At 39.9% G+C, this 19,839-nt stretch overlaps 1 protein-coding gene across 1 annotated transcript; it reads left to right on the top strand.

Annotated features, from left to right (window-relative positions):
* Positions 1-16,107: 16,107 nt before the first annotated feature.
* Positions 16,108-19,839, top strand: LOC106608905 (E3 ubiquitin-protein ligase TRIM47-like). Its single transcript, XM_045722588.2, has 4 exons — positions 16,108-16,116; positions 16,414-16,623; positions 19,149-19,540; positions 19,746-19,839. Exons 1-4 carry the CDS (start codon positions 16,108-16,110, stop codon positions 19,837-19,839), a joined length of 705 nt encoding a protein of 234 aa, XP_045578544.2.

Below are 19,839 nucleotides of genomic sequence, written 5' to 3'. Positions count from 1 at the left end.
TCTGTGTCTGTCAGTGCTGGTTCCTCCATACCCTCTTGTTCATTTCCTGATATGAGTATCCCATCCTCAATCCAACCAGGGCCTTTTCTCAATTAGATTTGATCAACTCCTGCGTCCTCCCTATTGTGTCCTCCCTCGCCTTCTTTTATTAAAAAAGGTCAAAGGTAATCGAGGAGAGGCGACAAGGAGAGCGAACGTGGACGAAAATGCGCTTGTATGAAACAAGAAGCTCCTTCTCCATTCGTGCATCATGAAGCAAATTATGTTTTACAGGGGTGGATCCCAAAATAAATGTGTAAAGTGATAAAAACAAATGAAGTTAGTTGTGCAAGACATTTTATGAATAAAAGAATAGAGTACCTTCAGAAAGTATTCACACCTCTTGACTTTTTCCACATTTTGTTGTGTTACAGCCTGAATTTAAAATTGATTTAAATGAGATGTTGTGTCACTGGCCTACACACAATACCCCATAATGTCAAAGTGGAATTATGTTTTTATACATTTTTACAAATGAATTAAAAATTAAAAGCTGAAATGTCTTGAGTCCCCTTTGTTATGGCAAGCCTAAATATGTTCAGGAGTAACAATTTGCTTAACAAGTCACATAAGAAGTTGCTTGGAATCACTCTGTGTGAAATAATAGTGTTTAAAATGATTTTTGAATGACTACCTCATCTCTGTACTCCACACATACAAATATCTGTAAGGTCCCTCAGTCGAGCAATGAATTTCAAACACAGATTCAACCACAAAGACCAGGGAGGTTTTTCATTGCTCTCAAATAAAGGCACCTATTGGTAGACTGGTAGAAAATGTAAAAGCAGACATTGAATATCCCTTTGAGCATGGTGAAGTTATTAATTACACTTTGGATGTTGTATCAATACACCCAGTCACTACAAAGATACAGAAGTCCTTTCTAACTCAGTTGGCGGAGAGAAAGGAAACCACTCAGGGATTTCACCATGATGCCAATGGTGACTTTAAAACAGTTACAGAGTTTAATGGCTGTGATAGGAGAAAACTAAGGATGGATTAACAACATTTTAGTTACTCCACAATACTAACCTAAATTACAGAATGAAAGAAGGAAGCTTGTACAGAATTAAATTTTTCAAAAACATGCATCCTCTTTGTAATAAGGCACTAAAGTAAAACTGCAAATAATGTGACAAAGAAATTAACTTCATTTCCTGAATACAAAGCATTATGTTTGGGGCAAATCCGACACAACGCATTACTTAGTACCATTCTTCATATTTTCAAGCATGGTGGTGGTTGCATCATGTTATAGGTATGATAAAAAGAAATGGAACAGAGCTAAGCACAGGCAAAATCCTAGAGGAAAACCTGGTTCAGTCTGCTTTCTAACAGAAACTGGGAGACAACTTCACCCTTCAGAAGGGCAATAACCTAAAACACAAGGCCAATAACCTAAAACACAAGGCCAAATATACACTGGAGTTGCTTACCATGAAGACAGTGAATGTTCCTGAGTGGCCTAGTTACAGTTTTGACTTAAATTGGGCTTGAACATCTATAGCAAGACTTGAAAATGGATCAACAACCAACTTGAAAAGCTTGAAGAATTTTAAGAGAATAAAGTGCAAATATGGTACATTCCAGGTGTGCAAATCTCTTAGAGACTTACCCAGTAAGACTCACAGTTGTAACCTGTATTGACTTGTATTGATATTTCTGTACTTAATTTTCAATAAATTATCAAAAATGTCTAAAAACATATTTTCACTTTGTCGTTATGGAGTATTGTGTGTAGATGGGTGATGAAACAAAACAATTTAATCCAGTTTGAATTCAGGCTATAACACAAGAAATGTGGAATGAGACAAGGGGTATGAATACTTTCTGAAGGCACTGTAAGTAGCATATTGAAAAAAATTGTGTGCATGCTTTTTCTCCTCCAACAATACAACATCTGATTCAAAGGGGGTGTGGCAGATGTCAAAACCTTTCCGTGGTAGGATACACTTGTGCTTCCTCACTAAAAGGAGGCTATCGAGGAGGGGAGGACCTTCTTCCGTTTGCCTACTAACGAATTGACACACTTCTGGACCACTTGACCACTTATCAGTTTCCGGGTCTTGGAGGAGAAAGGACGGAGGAGAAAGGACAGAGGATGGACTTTTGCCCAAACAAGAAAAGGACCAGATCTCTGCCTTTACTCATCTTCCTCTTCCCCCCTCACTTCTCCTCTTTCTCCTCTTTCTCTTCAGTCTCTTTCGCTCTGGGGTGAAGTTTCTGCTAGTTGCAAGTCTAGGATCAGCTTCCCCTCCCCCATCCCAACCTTAACCATTAGTAGGGAAAATGAGAAACTGACCCAAGATCAGTGTCTAGGGGATACTTCACCCTACACCAGTCTCTCTCGTTCATCCCCCTTTCTTCGCAGCCCCTCAGGCCCATAATGGTTCTGCGTCTGTGACACAATGTCATGAATGTTTGGACCTGGTGTACTTGGACCTCTAACGTGCTCCATCCTCAGTCTCAGCTGGGAGGGACAGTGGAAGGTGTAGGGTGAAGTTGCCCATAGATGCTGAACCAGGGACAGTTCTGCATTTTCCCCACTAATGTTAAAGGTAAAGATTGGGGGAGGTGGAGCTAATCATAGATCTGTACCTAGGTGTAACATCATCCTGGAGCACAGTAGAAACACATGTTTTTCAATCAATTGTATTATATAAAGCTCTTTTTATATCAGTTGTCACAAAGTGCTAAAAATTACACTCAACACCCCATGTTGGCAGCCTATGCTATAGGCTTTAGCTCAGAGGGCTAACACAGTCATCTGGTGAACACAGGTCACCCAGGTTCAAACCCAAGTGGTCACCTTTGAAGCCATATTCATCATTGACCATTGGTATTTGACAGGCTAATATGGGGAGTGCATATTACCATGGTAAGCAATGCAATTCGATTAACATAGTGAGCGAGGCTAGGGAAATGACCAGTCATTAGGAGTCTCTAATGGATGACTTAGTGTCACGGCAGCGGTGGCCATTTTGTTTCACCTGTCGAAGTGGAAAGACACTGTAACGCGTTGTTTGGAGGGTTACTTTGCATCTCAGCCCTCTAAAGGACCTCTGCATAGAGGAGAGACAACCACAGACAGAGACGGCACCAGACACACAACAAGAGAGAGACCTCAGTCCACAGACCAGAGAGAGACCAGGCCAGACCCACTCAACAGGTTAATATCTTTTAATTCAAATTTCTGAATATAAACTGAATTATCCAAACGGAGTAATTAATCAGTTTCTGTTTTTGTAAATATGGAGCAATAAAATGTTTTAAATGTTTTTATAGATTCATAATAGATTTGACCTTTATTTGCAGTGAATGTATTGAAGAGATAGTTTTCTGAAATTTTACCCCAATGTCATTCATTTTTATGAGTCTTACTCAGTGCTTGAATTGGACTAAAATAGGTGCCAGTATTTAATTCCTTAGAGTCTAACACTTTGGGGGAGGGGAACAAGATTCTCTGGTCTGATGAAACCAAGATTGAACTCTTTAGCCTGAATGCCAAGCGTCACGTCTGGAGGAAACCTGGCACCATCCCTACGGTGAAACATGGTGGTTGCAGCATCATGCTGTGGGGATGTTTTTCAGCGACAGGGACTGGGAAACTAGTCAGGATCGAGGAAAAGATGAATGGAGCAAAGCACAGAAAGATCCTTGATGGAAACCTGATCCTAAACACACAGCCAAGACATCACATGAGTGGCTTCAGGACAAGTCTCTGAATGTCCTTCAGTGGCCCAGCCAGAGCCTGGACTTGAACCTGATCGAACATCTCTGGAGAGACCTGAAAATAGCTATGCAGCAACACTCCCCATCCAACCTGACAGAGCTTGAGAGGATCTGCAGAGAAAAATGGGAGAAACTCCCCAAATACAGGTGTACCAAGCTTGTAGCGTCATACCCAAGAAGAATCAATGCTGTAATCGCTGCCAAAGGTGCTTCAACAAAGTACTGAGTAAAGGGTCTGATTAGTTATGTACTATTTCAGTTTTTTTATACATCTGAAAAAAATTCAACAAAATTATTTTTACTTTGTCATTATGGGGTATTGTTTGTAGATTGATGAGGGGGAAAAAAAACTATTTAATACATTTTAGAATAAAGTTGTAAAGTAAAAAATTGTGGAAAAAGTCAAGGGGTCTGAATACTTTCCATTTTTATATACTTTTTTTAATTTGTATTTTTTACGTATACATTTAACCCCCTTTTTTGGGTAGGCACAACTACCTTCATACTTCCATTTGATTTTTTTTTACCTGTACCAGTTACATTCAGACAGTCCCGTGACAAAAATAGAACACCATAATGTTCATGAGAAGCTTCACTTTCCATAGAGTTTGTAGGTCAAACTATTCGGATGCTACAGACGTTTTCGTGAGAAGACCGATTTTTCAGGATGTCTCATGGTCTGACAAACACCGCTCTTGCACTGCCACCTTTCACTGCAGATGTGGAAGTGTGACACTGGTGGATGCGGTGGATCCAATACAAAAAACTTTTCTCTAGCTTAAACTGACGGATTTGTGTAACTTAGATTGATGCGCAGGTTGGTCAATCGACTCTAGGGGGTTAAAAGGGATAGTTCTCTGAAATTTTAACCCAATCTTAATTGTTTTGTTATCTTTGGATGCGTTATGAGTCTTACTTATGAGTCGTATTTTAAGCCCTGTGAAGAAAACAATGCACCCAATTTGAGTACAAACAGTTGACATTAACAAAATATATATTTCTGATCCAAAATCTTTAATTCTAAGTCAAACACAGATCTTCTTAAGTGATATTGTCGCAATATACGTTGAATTGAAGTGTGAGAGCTAGGTTTTCATATTTGGATTCTCTGTATAAAATGGTAGCATATAGTGACTCTTTCCACCTTGTCCTATGTATTGATGCACAGTGGCTGAAGAAGGAACTCATTCCTCACATCTTTTGGTAAAGATGTTTTACCTTCCAAAGTAAATTGATTTTAATTGATATATTTATTATCTAAAATACGTATATATTTTACTGAATTCAGCAATTCCCAAACTAGTTGTAGTAGTTATCCGTTTTGAGCAGTTGGATTAAGAAGTGACAACAATGACTATAATGTAATGTGTGAATTGCATTGTGAAAACAGTGAAAGAGCGATTTGGTTCAGTTAACAAAGGAATGTGAATTTGTTGTGCTCAATGGAAATTGTCTTTAGAGTTTTAAAACATGAACCACTTTTGATGATTGGTTTTTAGAGTTGTGAAAATTGAATTCCTACTTGAGAAAATTTCACCAAAGAGATTAAAGAAAAACTGTAGATGTTAGCTCTTGTTAGCAATCACTGATGATGTAAGAAATAGATGCAAAATCTATAATAAATATGTACTATAACATTATTATTATTATATTATTATATTTAATTGATTAATCCCTTTTATATTCCATTAGTCAGCCAAACGATGGGGTGGAGAACCCATCTCTTACTGTTTCTTACAGGTAAGTACAGTAAATGTGTGTCTGTACAGTATGTTATATTTCTGTGTTGTTGGATGAAGGTATGTGACCATGTAAGGACTAGATATGTTTGCACTGAATTCGTTTTATTCCCAGGGTTGTATTTGCCTTCTCCATGCCTTCCTTATCAGTACCACTTTGTGGAACAATGGAAAACCTGGACGGAAGCACAGACCTACTGCAGAGATAAGTACATTGACCTGGCCACCATAGGCAATATTGAGGATATGAACAGATTGATGAAAATGGACAGGTTTAGTGTTAATTATTGGATAGGCACTGTCTGGATAGGGCTGTATGATGATATTATTAATAGCTGGAGGTGGTCTCTTGAAGACAGTGACTACTACAGTAAGGGAGAGGCTGAGTTTAGACACTGGCAGAGCGGTGAACCTAATAACGTTCCGGAACAACACTGTGTGGTCATTAAAAATGGGATGTGGAAAAATCAGGATTGCAAGCTTGAACATTCCTTCATCTGCTGCACCGGTGAGAAATGTGTTTTTTCTTTGCTGTATTGCTCCGTCTAGAGTTTTAAGTAGACTATTACTATGCTAATCACTTTTCTCGTCATTTTCATGTTTACAAATACACACTCAAACATGCATACTGTAAACACTGATGAGCAGCCTCAGTGTAATCAAGTCAAGTAAACTTTTTTACACTTTAGCAGACACTCATCCAAAATGCATAGATGTTCATACTATTTCATACTGTTCCCCCACGGGAATTGAACTCACAACCCTAGTCTGGCAAGCACCATGCTCTACCAACTGAAGTGCAAAATGTAGATTTGTAAGAAAATACCCACTCATCCTGATTTCTAAATCCATCCATTATTTGCAGGTGAGAAAAATAACAGTCCGAGATTTATCTTAGTAAATGAAACAAAAAAAAGCTGGGGTGAAGCTCAGAACTACTGCAGAAATCGCTACCGAGACCTGGCCAGTGTGAGGAACCATGCTGAGAACCAGGAGATGGAGACCTTGGTTGGCGATAGTGATGTGTGGATTGGCCTGTTTAGCGACTCCTGGAAGTGGTCAGATGGCAGTGATTCCTCATTTAGGCACTGGAAGTTGGGAGAACCCAATAACAATGACAGTAAACCTCGATGTGGTGCAGCAGTGTTCAAGAAAGAAAACATGGTGACAGACGAATGGACAGATTGGCCCTGTGATAATACTTGGCAACCCTTTGTTTGCTACAGCAGTGAGTTAATGTATGAACTATTCTGACAAAGTGATAAACAACTGGATTGCTTGTAAAAAGAAAAATACATGATGTATTTCTAATTGTAGTCTTGAGCATTAGGGTCTACACAAAATGTCAATATAACTCTCTCATCACTTTCCTATATAACATGCACTGCGATCAACATGACAAAAGTTTAATTCTCGTGTCTGTTTATTTCTAAGCTCCTCCAGTGAAGAAGACTCAGAAGGTGGTGCGAGTGAGACTGACCCCGAATAACCAAAACATGGACATGAATGATCCTGTCGTACAGGAGGCCATCTTACAGGAAGTGAGTCTCATGGTATCTTTTTTGGGTATATTATTGACACATTTCAAGAATAAAAAAGATAACATGATGCATTATATTATAATCCATTATTATATTATAGCAGAGCACATTATACTGTGTTCCGTGTATTTTTGTTCCTCAGATAAAGAAGGAGCTGAGGGAGAAGGGGATGTCTGATGACGTCAAACTGAGATGGAAGGAGCAGCCCGATGGGAAGATCTTCCACAAATAAGAAAAGGAGGGTTCCCAAAAGATGGAGAGAGAACCAGTTATGACAAAAAGAGGATTGTAAATGTTATTTTATTTCTTGATTCGTAGGAAAACTCTCCTCCTATATATTATTTTAGCTGATTTTGAGTTTTGTATGTGTCCAACTATACGGAATGATAATATTTTACATTCACACATTAAGACTGTTACGATCCTTAATTAATTCAATGACTTAGAATTATTCATTATTTTGTGAACATCTATGTATTCCTAGAGCAGGGATCATCCACTAGATTCAGCCGCGGGCCGATTTTTTTCTTGAGCGGATGGTCAGGGGGCCGGAACATAGTTTCAATGAATTTGTAGACAGCAAATTGACCATTAAGTCCAAACAGACATAATGTTTGACTAAAACATAATCATTTCAAACCTTGCTTTGAAATGCGTCTCAATATTAGGAAGGTGTTCTTAATGTTTTGTGCATTCAATGTATATCTTTCTATTTGTGATAGAATACTTAAGAACAGATTCCCAAAATTAAAATCACTTGGAGCTGATTTGCTGGTGTTTTTACAGTCTTTTATGTCCAACAACAACAACAAATGTGTCCTTTGGGCCGCCAGTTGGGGAACCCTGTCCTAGAGTATGTATTACATTACATATATTATATTACTGTATATGCTGTTGCACTCATTAACAATTAACAGGCAGATAGGAAAAAATGAGGTGGAGAAAAGGGGGAAGAAGAGAATGAAGAGAAAGACAGAGATCTAACTCTAAATGGTGTCGGATCATATAAGCTACTTATAAACTTTTGGCTTTAGATATAATCTGACATTTTGTATGAAATATCATTTGAGTGTGTATTATCTTGTTTTATTTAATTATAATCATGAAATTACATTAATAAAAAAAAAACATAATTAATAAGGTAAACATTTTCTGGAATTAGTGTTGATCTTTGTAATTTGGAAGCAAATTATAATAAAGGATGACTACTTCACTTGTGACTGTTTTTGTTTCTATGTCAACACATACTTTAAAGGGCAACTCTTACCCAGAGCAGTGAGGGCAGAGGTAGGCGGGTTTAACCTGGGGTATGTTCCCTGATTGGATAGGTGTGGTTAAATATTACCATGTCCCCGCCTCCTATCAGGAACACCTGTATTGGAATTGACTGAACACGTTTTTATTCCTGCTTACCTGGGTGTAATTACACACAGGTGAGTCACATTCATGTAGAATATAGTATAATATACAGTACCAGTCAAAAGTGTGGACACACCTACTCATTCAAGGGTTTTTCTTTATTTTTACTATTTTCTACATTATAGAATAATAAAGAAGACATCGAAAGTATGAAATAACACATATGGAATCATTAAGTAAAAAAAAAAAGTGTTAAACAAATCAAAATATATTTTATATTCAAAATTCCTCAAAGAAGCCACCCTTTGCCTTGATGACAGCTTTGCCCCCTCTTGGCATTCTCTCAACCAGCTTCATGAGGTAGCCACCTGGAATACTTTTCCAACAGTCTTGAAGGAGTTCCCACATATGCTGAGCACTTCTTGGCTGCTTTTCCTTCACTTCGCAGTCCAACTAATCCCAAACCATCTCAATTTGGACCCCAGGAAGAGTAGCTGCTGCTTTTGCAACAGCTAATGGGGATCCTAATAAAATACCAAAATACCAAATTGGGTTGAGGTCGGGTGATTGTGAAGGCCAGATCATCTGATGCACCACTCCATCACTCTCCCTCTTGGTCAAATAGCCCTTACACAGCCTGGAGGTGTGTTTTGGGTCATTGTCCTGCTGAAAAACCAATGATAGTCCCACTAATTGCAAACCAGATGGGATGGTGTATCGCTGCAGAATGCTGTGGTAGCCATGCTGGTTAAGTGTGCCTTGAATTCTAAATAAATCACAGACAGTGTCACCAGCAAAGCACACCAACACCATCCCACCTCCTCCATGTTTCATGGTGGGAACCACACATGCTGAGATCATCTGTACACCTACTCTGTGTCTCACAAAGACACGGCGGTTGGAACCAAAAATCTCAAATTTGGACTCATCAGACCAAAGGACAGATTTCTACCAGTCTAATGTCCATTGCTCGTGTTTCTTGGCCCAAGCAAGTCTCTTTTTCTTATTGGTTTAATTTAGTAGTGGTTTCTTTGCAGCAATTCAACCATGAAGGCCTGTTCCCCTCTGAACAGTTGATATTGAGATGTGTCTGTTACTTGAACTCTGTGAAGCATTTTTTGGGCAGCAATCTGAGGTGCAGTTAACTGACAATTTCTGAGGCTGGTAACTAATGAAGTTATCCTCTGCAGCAGATGTAACTCTGGGTCTTCCTTTCCTGTAGCGGTCCTCATGAGTGCCAGTTTCATCATAGCGATTGATGGATTTTGCGACTGCACTTGAAGAAACTTGAAAAGTTCTTTACATTTTAAGCATTGACTGACTTTCATGTTTTAAAGTAATGATGGACTGCTGTTTCTCTTTGCTTATTTGAGCTGTTCTTGCCATAATATGGACTTGGTCTTTTCCAAAATAGGTCTATCTTCTGTATCAAACGCATTAAGAAGGAAAGACATTCCACAAATTAACTTTTAACAAGGCACACCTGTTAATTGAAATGCATTCCAGGTGACTACCTCATTGAGAGAATGCAAAGAGTGTGCAAAGCTGTCATCAAGACAAAGGGTGGCTACTTCAAAGAATCTTAAATATAAAATATATTTTGATATGTTTAACACTTTGTTGGTTACTGCATGATTCCATATGTGTTATTTCATTGTTTTGATGTCTTCACTATTATTATACAATGTATACAACAGTAAAAATAAAGAAAAACCCTTGAATGAGTAGGTTTATCCAAACTTTGACTGGTACTGTATTTACTGAACATAAATATAAATGCAACATGCAACAATATCAAATATTTTGCTGAGTTACAGTTCATATGAGGAAATCCGTCAATTGAAATAAATTCATTAGGCCTTAATTTATGATTCCACATGACTGGGCAGGGGCGCAACCATGGGTGGGCCTGGGAGGGCATAGGCCCAGCCACTTGGGAGCCAGGCCCAGCCAATCAGAGTTTTTCCCCACAAAATGGCTTTATTACAGACAGAAATACCCCGCAGACGATCCCGCAGGTGAAGAAGCCGGATGTTGAGGTACTGGGCTGGCATGGTTACATGTGGTCTGCTGTTGTGAGGCCGGTTAGACGTACTGCCAAATTCTCTAAAACAACGTTGGAGGTGGCTTATGGTAGAGAAATTAACATTAAATCTCTGGCAATATCTCTGGTGGACATTCCTGCAGTCAGCATGCCAATTGCATGCTCCCTCAAAACTTGGGACATCTGTGGCTTTGTGTTGTGTGTCAAAACTGCACATTTTAGAGTGGCCTTTTATTCTCCCCTGCACAAGGAACATTTGTGTAATGATCATGCTGTTTAATCAGCTTCTTAATATGCTAAACCTGTCAGGTGGATGGATTATCTTGCCAAAGGATACAATTATCACTAACAGGTATGTAAAAAAAATGTGTGCACAAAATTGGAGAGAAATAAGCTTTTGTGCATATTGAAAACTTCTGGGATCTTTTATTTCAGCTCATGAAACATGGGACGAACACTTTAAAACAACTTTTATGCAATTATATCCATTGCACAATTGTATCACCCCCTTGAACGTGATACAGTAAATCTTACATTGTTTGTATAATCCAATATCTATGAAAAACACATCTCATATAGAAACTTATTACAAATATTCTTCATAGATATTGGCTTGTTATGATGCAGTTGACATTTTAGTCATTTAGCAGACACTCTCATCATGAGTGACTTACAGGAGCAATTAGGGTTAAGTGCCTTGCTCAAGGGCACATTGACAGATTTTGTACCTAGTCAGCTCGGGGAATCAAACCAGCAACCTTTTGGTTACTGGCTCAACACCCTTAACGCTTAACATCTCATGTTCTACAAAAACAATGCTGATCAAACAATAGTGCTAGGTGCCTGCACACTTCAATTAAAGGGTAACTACTCTCAAAAATCCAAATGTCTTAGAAGCCTCAAAACTGGTATCCTGATGTGGTTTAAGCATTGTTATGGACTTAGAACATAAAAATGTGTTGTTCTTTAGTTTTTTTAAGTGTGACTTTAAGTGTGACTTTGAAAAAGAAAACCTGAACAAATTGACAAAATTAGAGTATACCCACTTCTCCAGGCACCACTACACCACTTTTGCACCATCTCTCTCACACCGTCATTCCTGCACAAGCTCAGCAGCATTCCATTGTTGGTAGCGTAAAAAAGAATAACAAGAATAGAAGAAGAATTGTTGTGCAATTTCACAGGATGTGATCCAAGCACTGTTGAGTCACTGTAGGAGAAAGCTAGAGATGAGGAATTTCCAGTCATGTGACAATGAAAAACTGTTTTGTTTTCCTAAGGTTTGAGTTTGTGTGCTACCTAACCAGTTAATGGTTTGACATTCTGGTAATGACTCAAATCGTCAGCTGCAGCTTTTCAGTAAATGTTCTCCTCAGGTTAATTTGGCTGTTACTTGATAGTGTTGCCCTTGCTAGGGGTGTTGTAGTAGATCCAGGGTAACAACATGTATGCAAATAAACAAAACAAACACAGTTAAGAGTTCTGTCCTTCCTCAGGCATTAATAGGCTATTTTATAGTACTCTACCCTGAATCCTGATTCATGTAATGCAACTTCCTCCTCCCTGTCTTTTGGATGACAAAACACACGAAATGGAACTCCAAGGTCTTAGGATTCCTGTACTTAACTTTAGGTCCATTCTGTCTAACTTAAGGCCTCCTGTCTGAGGTCAATTTGGTTGTTTTTTAAAGGGTAGGAAGCATGGGTTTTTACTTAGTAACTTAATTGTAGTCACGATCTAGTTACCTATAAGTACAAACATAGTTATGTTTTGGGATTAATACATATTTATTTATTTATTTATTTCCGGATAATTTCTAAACTACCCACAATGCACTATTTCTCAATGTCATTTGGAAGATCTACTCTGTGATACTGAGTTTGAAATGCTAGCTCGGTAGCTAGCTCAAGCTGGCTAATATTAGCCACACCTAAAACTATTCACAGACTTTGTGGCTGGGTTATCTAATGGGAAACCATTAGCATGGCAGGCTCCGGTGCTTTCTTGCCATGGGCTCAAAACTAAAGAGAAAATCATATCTGCTTGCTCTATTTGTGTAGTACCTTGTCTGTTCTGCTTTTATTTATTTTTTGACTTTTCGACATGTTCTCTGTATAGTGGGTTATGGGTTTTGTAACTTTTACCACCTGTGCTAACATGCTAGCTGACTAATATCTGGAATCTATTTTTGGGGATTTCGGCCCGGTGAAGTGCCCACCTCCCCCTCACGTTGGTAGCTAACTCAGTCTGCACTCTTTTGAAAGTTTTACCATCAGTTGGGCCCCAAGCATCAATCTGTAAGTCTCTCCTCTATTTATATTTTAGTTGTGTTGTGTTCTAGCTATTCTCCAGTCGTTGGCCTCTAGCTTGCCAAACATAACCGTGGTGGTTGGCTAGGCTGGCTAGGCTAATAGCTAGTTGGCTAAATAATCAAATTTATTTATATAGCCCTTCGTACATCAGCTGATATTTCAAAGTGCTGTACAGAAACCCAGCCTAAAACCCCAAACAGCAAGCAATGCATTGTGAAAGAAGCACGGTGGCTAGGAAAAACTCCTTAGGAAAAACTCCCTAGAAAGGCAAAAAACCTAGGAAGAAACCTAGAGAGGAACCAGGCTATGAGGGGTGGCCAGTCCTCTTCTGGCTGTGCTGGGTGGATATTATAACAGAACATGGTCAAGATGTTAAAATGTTCATAAATGACCAGCATGGTCAAATAATAATAATCATAGTAGTTGTCGAGGGTGCAACAAGCACGTCCGGTGAACAGGTCAGGGTTCCATAGCCGCAGGCAGAACAGTTGAAACTGGAGCAGCAGCACGGCCAGGTGGGCTGGGGACAGCAAGGAGTCATCATGCCAGGTAGTCCTGAGGCATGGTCCTAGGGCTCAGGTCCTCCGAGAGAAAGAAAGAAAGAGAGAAAGAGAGAATTAGAGAGAGCATATTTAAATTCACACAAGACACCGGATAAGACAAGAGAAATACTCCAGATGTAACAGACTGACCCTAGCCCCCCGACACATAAACTACTGCAGCATAAATACTGGAGGCTGAGACAGGAGGGATCAGAAGACACTGTGGCCCCATCCGATGATACCCCGGATAGGGCCAAACAGGCAGGATATAACCCCACCCACTTTGCCAAAGCACAGCCCCCACACCACTAGAGGGATGTCTCCAACCACCAACTTACCGTCCTAAGACAAGGCCGAGTATAGCCCACAAAGATCTCCGCCACGGCACAACCCAAGACTCAACCCACTCAAGTGACGCACCCCTCCCATGGACGGCATGGAAGAACACCAGTAAGCCAGTGACTCAGCCCCTGTAATAGGGTTAGAGGCAGAGAATCCCAGTGCAGAGAGGTGAACCGGCAAGGCAGAGAGAGCAAGGGCGGTTCGTTGCTCCAGCCTTTCCGTTCACCTTCACACTCCTGGGCCAGACTATACTTAATCATAGGACCTACTGAAGAGATAAGTCTTCAGTAAAGACTTAAAGGTTGAGACTGAGTCTGCATCTCTCACATGGGTAGGCAGACCATTCCATAAAAATAGAGCTCTATAGGAGAAAGCTCTACCTCCAGCCGTTTGCTTAGAAATTCTAGGGACAATTAGGAGGCCTGCGTCTTGTGACCGTAGTGTACGTGTAGATATGTACGGCAGGACCAAATTGGAAAGATAGGTAGGAGCAAGCCCATGTAATGCTTTGTAGGTTAGCAGTAAAACCTTGAAATCAGCCCTTGCCTTAACAGGAAGCCAGTGTAGGGAGGCTAGCACTGGAGTAATATGATCAAATTTTGGCGTTCTAGTCAGGATTCAAGCAGCCGTATTTAGCACTAACTGAAGCTTATTTAGTGCTTTATCCGGGTAGCCGGAAAGTAGAGCATTGCAGTAGTCCAGCCTAGAAGTAACAAAAGCATGGATTAATTTTTCTGCATCATTTTTGGACAGAAAGTTTCTGATTTTTGCAATGTTACGTAGATGGAAAAAAGCTGTCCTTGAAACAGTCTTGATATGTTCTTCAAAAGAGAGATCAGGGTCCAGAGTAACGCCGAGGTCCTTCACAGTTTTATTTGAGACGACTGTACAACCATCCAGATTAATTGTCAGATTCAACAGAAGATCTCTTTGTTTCTTGGGACCTAGAACAAGCATCTCTGTTTTGTCCGAGTTTAAAAGTAGAAAGTTTGCAGCCATCCACTTCTTTATGTCTGAAACACAGGCTTCTAGCGAGGGCAATTTTGGGGCTTCACCATGTTTCATTGAAATGTACAGCAGTGTGTCGTCCGCATAGCAGTGAAATTTAACATTATGTTTTCGAATGACATCCCCAAGAGGTAAAATATATAGTGAAAACAATAGTGGTCCTAAAACGGAACCTTGAGGAACACCGAAATTTACAATTTACAAACCATTCACAGAGACAAACTGATATCTTTCCGACAGATAAGATCTAAACCAGGCCAGAACTTGTCCATGTAGACCAATTTGGGTTTCCAATATCTCCAAAAGAATGTGGTGATCGATGGTATCAAAAGCAGCACTAAGATCTAGGAGCACGAGGACAGACGTCATTAGAAGGTCATTTACCACCTTCACAAGTGCAGTCTCAGTGCTATGATGGGGTCTAAAACCAGACTGAAGCGTTTCGTATACATTGTTTGTCTTCAGGAAGGGAGTGAGTTGCTGCGCAACAGCTTTTTCCCAAATTTTTGAGAGGAATGGAAGATTCGATATAAGCCGATAGTTTTTTATAATTTCTGGGTCAAGATTCGGCTTTTTCAAGAGAGGCTTTATTACTGCCACTTTTAGTGAGCTTGGTACACATCCGGTGGATAGAGAGCCATTTATTATGTTCAACATAGGAAGGCCAAGCACAGGAAGCAGCTCTTTCAGTAGTTTAGTTGGAATAGGGTCCAGTATGCAGCTTGAGGGTTTAGAGGCCATGATTATTTTCATCATTGTGTCAATAGATATAGTACTAAAACACTTTAGTATCTCCCTTGATCCTAGGTCCTGGCAGAGTTGTGCAGACTCAGGACAATGGAGCTTTGGAGGAATACGCAGATCTAAAGAGGAGTCCGTAATTTGCTTTCTAATGATCATGATCTTTTCCTCAAAGAAGTTCATACATTTATTACTGCTGAAGTGAAAGCCATCCTCCATTTGCGAATGCTGCTTTTTAGTTAGCTTTGCGACAGTATCAAAAAGAAATTTCGGATTGTTCTTATTTTCCTCAATTAAGTTGGAAAAATAGGATGATCGAGCAGCAGTGAGGGCTCTTCGATACTGCACGGTACTGTCTTTCCAAGCTAGTCGGAAGACTTCCAGTTTGGTGTGGCGCCATTTCCGTTCCAATTTTCTGGAAGCTTGCTTCAGAGCTCGTGTATTTTCTGTATACCAGGGAGCTAGTTTCTTATGACAGATGTTTTTAGTTTTTAGGGTAATTGCGCAAGGTTAAATTGAGTTCCATAAAGTGTTTTCTTGTAAATTGCCAGAAAATATCATTAAAACCAGTAGTGATGAGTGCAAACAATTTGGTTTAATTTAAAGTTCAAATTTTAAGTTATTTCTGTTGGAGTTTACATTATAGGGAATAGGCTGCCTTGCCTGGTCCTCCATATGACATCACACCCCAGAAAAATATTTTCCGACATGGCTTTGGTATTCTTCGGAATTCTGATCGGTTTTATATAATAACTCAAAAAAAATAAAAAATAAGGTAGAACTTTGCATAGGGACTTTGATGTGTATACAAATGCGTATGTTACATGTGGTTACGTTTATGCTACCTACCCTTTAATGCTTCAGCTAGTTGTAAAGTAGTCTAGTTGTAAATCTCATGCAAACAAAGAAACAGGTTCAGGTTTATTTAACATAATTGCACATGTGCAAAACACACATAAAAGGTGATGTAACAGAGTGAAGGTTCTTCTTTCGATTCCTGATTCCTGTAACAAGTTCCAGTGCTGTATCTGCCTAGACATCTTCACTAACCCATTCTCTATACCCTGTTGCCACAACTTCTGCCTGGCCTGCATCAAAGGCTACTGGGACACCGGCGACCGCTTTGAGTGCCCCCTCTGTAAGGAGTGCTTCCGCCGCCGGCCTGAGTTATGGATCAACCGTGCTTTAAAGGACTTCACAAAGCACTGTAAGAGATCGCTGAAGGTGATGTATTATGTTTATACAGTTGAAGTCGGAAGTTTACATACACCTTAGCCAAATACATATAAACTCAGTTTTTCACAATTCCTGACATTTAATCCTCGTTAAAAGTCCCTGTCTTAGGTCAGTTAGGATCACCACTTTATTTTAAGAATGTGAAATGTCAGAATAATAGTAGAGAGATTTATTTATTTCAGCTTTTATTTCTTTCATCACATTCCCAGTGGGTCAGAAGTTTACATACACTCAATTAGTATTTGGAAGCATTGCCTTTAAATTGTTTAACTTGGGTCAAACGTTTCGGGTAGCCTTCCACAAGCTTCCCACACTATGTTGGGTGAATTTTGGCCCGTTCCTCCTGATAGAGCTGGTGTAACTGAGTCAGGTTTGTAGGCCTCCTTGCTTGCACACGCTTTTTCAGTTCTGCCCACAAATGTTCTATAGTGTTGAGGTCAGGGCTTTGTGATAGCCACTCCAATACCTTGACTTTGTTGTCCTTAAGCCATTTTGCCACAACTTTGCAAGTATGCTTGGGGTCATTGTCCATTTGGAAGACCCATTTGCAACCAAGCTTTAACTTCCTGACTGATGACTTGAGATGTTGCTTCAATATATCCACATAATTTTCCTACCTCATGATGCCATCTATTTTGTGAAGTGCACCAGTCCCTCCTGCAGCAAAGCACCCCCACAATATGATGCTGCCACCCCCGTGCTTCACGGTTTGGATGGTGTTCTTCTTTTTCCTCCAAACTTAACGATGGTCATTATGGCCAAACAGTTCAATTTTTGTTTCATCAGAACAGAGGACATTTCTCCAAAAAGTCTTTGTCCCCATGTTGGCTTTTTTTATGGCGGTTTTGTAGCAGTGGCTTCTTCCTTGCTGAGTAGCCTTTCAGGTTATATCGATATAGGACTCGTTTTACTGTGGATATAGATACTTTTGTACCTGTTTCCTCCAGCATCTTCACAAGGTCCTTTGCTGTTGTTCTGGGATTGATTTGCACTTTTCGCACCAAAGTACGTTCATCTCTAGGAGACAGAATGCGTCTCCTTCCTGAGCGGTATGACGGCTGTGTGGTCCCATGGTGTTTATACTTGCGTAATATTGTTTGTACAGATGAACATGGTACCTTCAGGCGTTTGGAAATTGCTACCAAGGATGAACAAGACTTGTGGAGGTCTACAATTTTCAAGTCTTGGCTGATTTCTTTAGATTTTCCCATGATGTCAAGCAAAGAGGCACTGAGTTTGAAGGTAGGCCTTGAAATTCATCCACAGGTACACCTCCAATTAACTCAAATGATGTCAATTAGCCTATCAGAAGCTTCTAAAGGCATTAATTAATTTTCTGGAATTTTCCAAGCTGTTTAACCTCACTAGGGTAGGGGGCACTATTTTCATCTCCAGATGAAAAGCGTGTTCAAAGTAAACTGCCTGCTACTCAGGCCCAGAAGCTAGGATATGCATATAATTAGTAGATTTGGATAGAAAACACCCCAAAGTTTCTAAAACTGTTAAAATAATGTATGTGAGTATAACAGAACTGAAATGGCATGCGAAAACCTGAGGAAAATCCATCCAGGAAGTGCAATTATTTTGAAATGGCTGTTTTTCCAATGAAACTCTAGCCAACATTTAAAGGGATAGGACCCACATTCCATTCCCTATGGCTTCCACTAGTTGTGAACAGTCTTTAGACATTGTTTCAGGCTTTTATTCTGAAAAATTAGGGAGAATGACAACTTTGAGTCAGTGGATAGTGGGATGTCCCCAGAGCTGTTTCTGCGGGCGACCGAGAGCTCACCTTTCTCGTTTTTCTTATATAATGACGACGCTATTGTCTGGTTGAAATATTATTGATTATTTAGGCTAAAAAAACCTGAGGATTGATTATAAACATCGTTTGACATGTTTCGACGAACTTTACGGATACTATTTGGAATTTTCGTCTGCCTCTTGTGACCGCATTTGAGCCATTGAATTACTGAACAAAGCGCCCCAACAAAATTGAGGGTTTTGGATATAAAGAGGGACATTATCGAACAATACAAACATTTATTGTGTAACTGGGAGTCTTGTGAGTGCAACCATACGAAGATCATCAAAGGTAAGTGATTAATTTTATTGCTATTTCTGACTTTCGTGACTAATCTACTTGGCTAGTAACTGTATGTAATGTTTTGTGTGCTGAGCGCTGTCCTCAGATAATCGCATGGTTTGCTTTCGCCGTAAAGCCTTTTTGAAATCTGACATGGTGGCTGGATTAACAACAAGTTAAGCTTTATTTTGATGTATTACACTTGTGATTTCATGAAAGTTAAATATTTATAGTAATTTAATTTGAATTTGGCGCTCAGCAATTTCACCGGAAGTTGGCCTGGTGGGACGCTACCGTCCCAACACCCTAGAGAGGTTAAAGGCACAGTATACACACACATACATGTATATAAACTTCCGACTTCAACTGTATATTATATTTATATAATTATGAATATTATTATTAATATTTATATTATCTTATAAAGGTCAAAGCCCGGCAGGCGGAGGAAGATGATTATCAAGATATAGGAGTATCAGTGGCACAGTGTTCCCCAGGGCTCAGTCCTGAGCCCGATGCAGTTTCCTGCGATTTCTGCACTGGGACAAAGCAGAAGACTGTTAAGTCCTGTCTTGTGTGCCAGGGGTCATACTGCAAGACACACCTGGGGCCTCACCAGAGAGAGTCGGCCCTCCAGAGGCACAGGCTGACAGACACAGCAACCTTCACCATGCCCGCCTTGTGCAGGAAGCACAAGCGGCCCCTGGGCCTCTTCTGCAGGAACAACCAGACACCGGTGTGTGCGAGATGCACCGAGACTGACCACAAGGGCCACAACACTTTTCCTATGGAGAGAGAGAGAGCAAAAAGATTAAGCAAGTTGAACGTAGCTGTACATATTAAAAGTCGTATAATTCACTTTATAATAAAACATTATACCTGCAAGCTTTAAATAAAGTGTTACTAAATTGTATCTTGCCAATTCAGGCACAAACTCTCGAACAAATGTGATTTTCAGTATTATCCAAAGACATTTCCAGTTTTACAGGCTAGTAATCCTACAGTTTCCGGGTTGTCTTCACAGACTCATGAAAAAGACTGAAGGTGATTTGCTGAAGATGGTTCTGGACAGACTGAGTAAGATGGATGAGATCAAACACTCAGTGGAGCTCAGCTGA

This window comes from Salmo salar, chromosome 07 (genome assembly GCF_965601325.2).
Source record: "Salmo salar chromosome 07, fSalSal1, whole genome shotgun sequence".
In the NCBI taxonomy this organism is placed as follows: Eukaryota; Metazoa; Chordata; class Actinopteri; order Salmoniformes; family Salmonidae; genus Salmo; species Salmo salar.
This window is presented reverse-complemented; position numbering and strand designations above follow the sequence as displayed.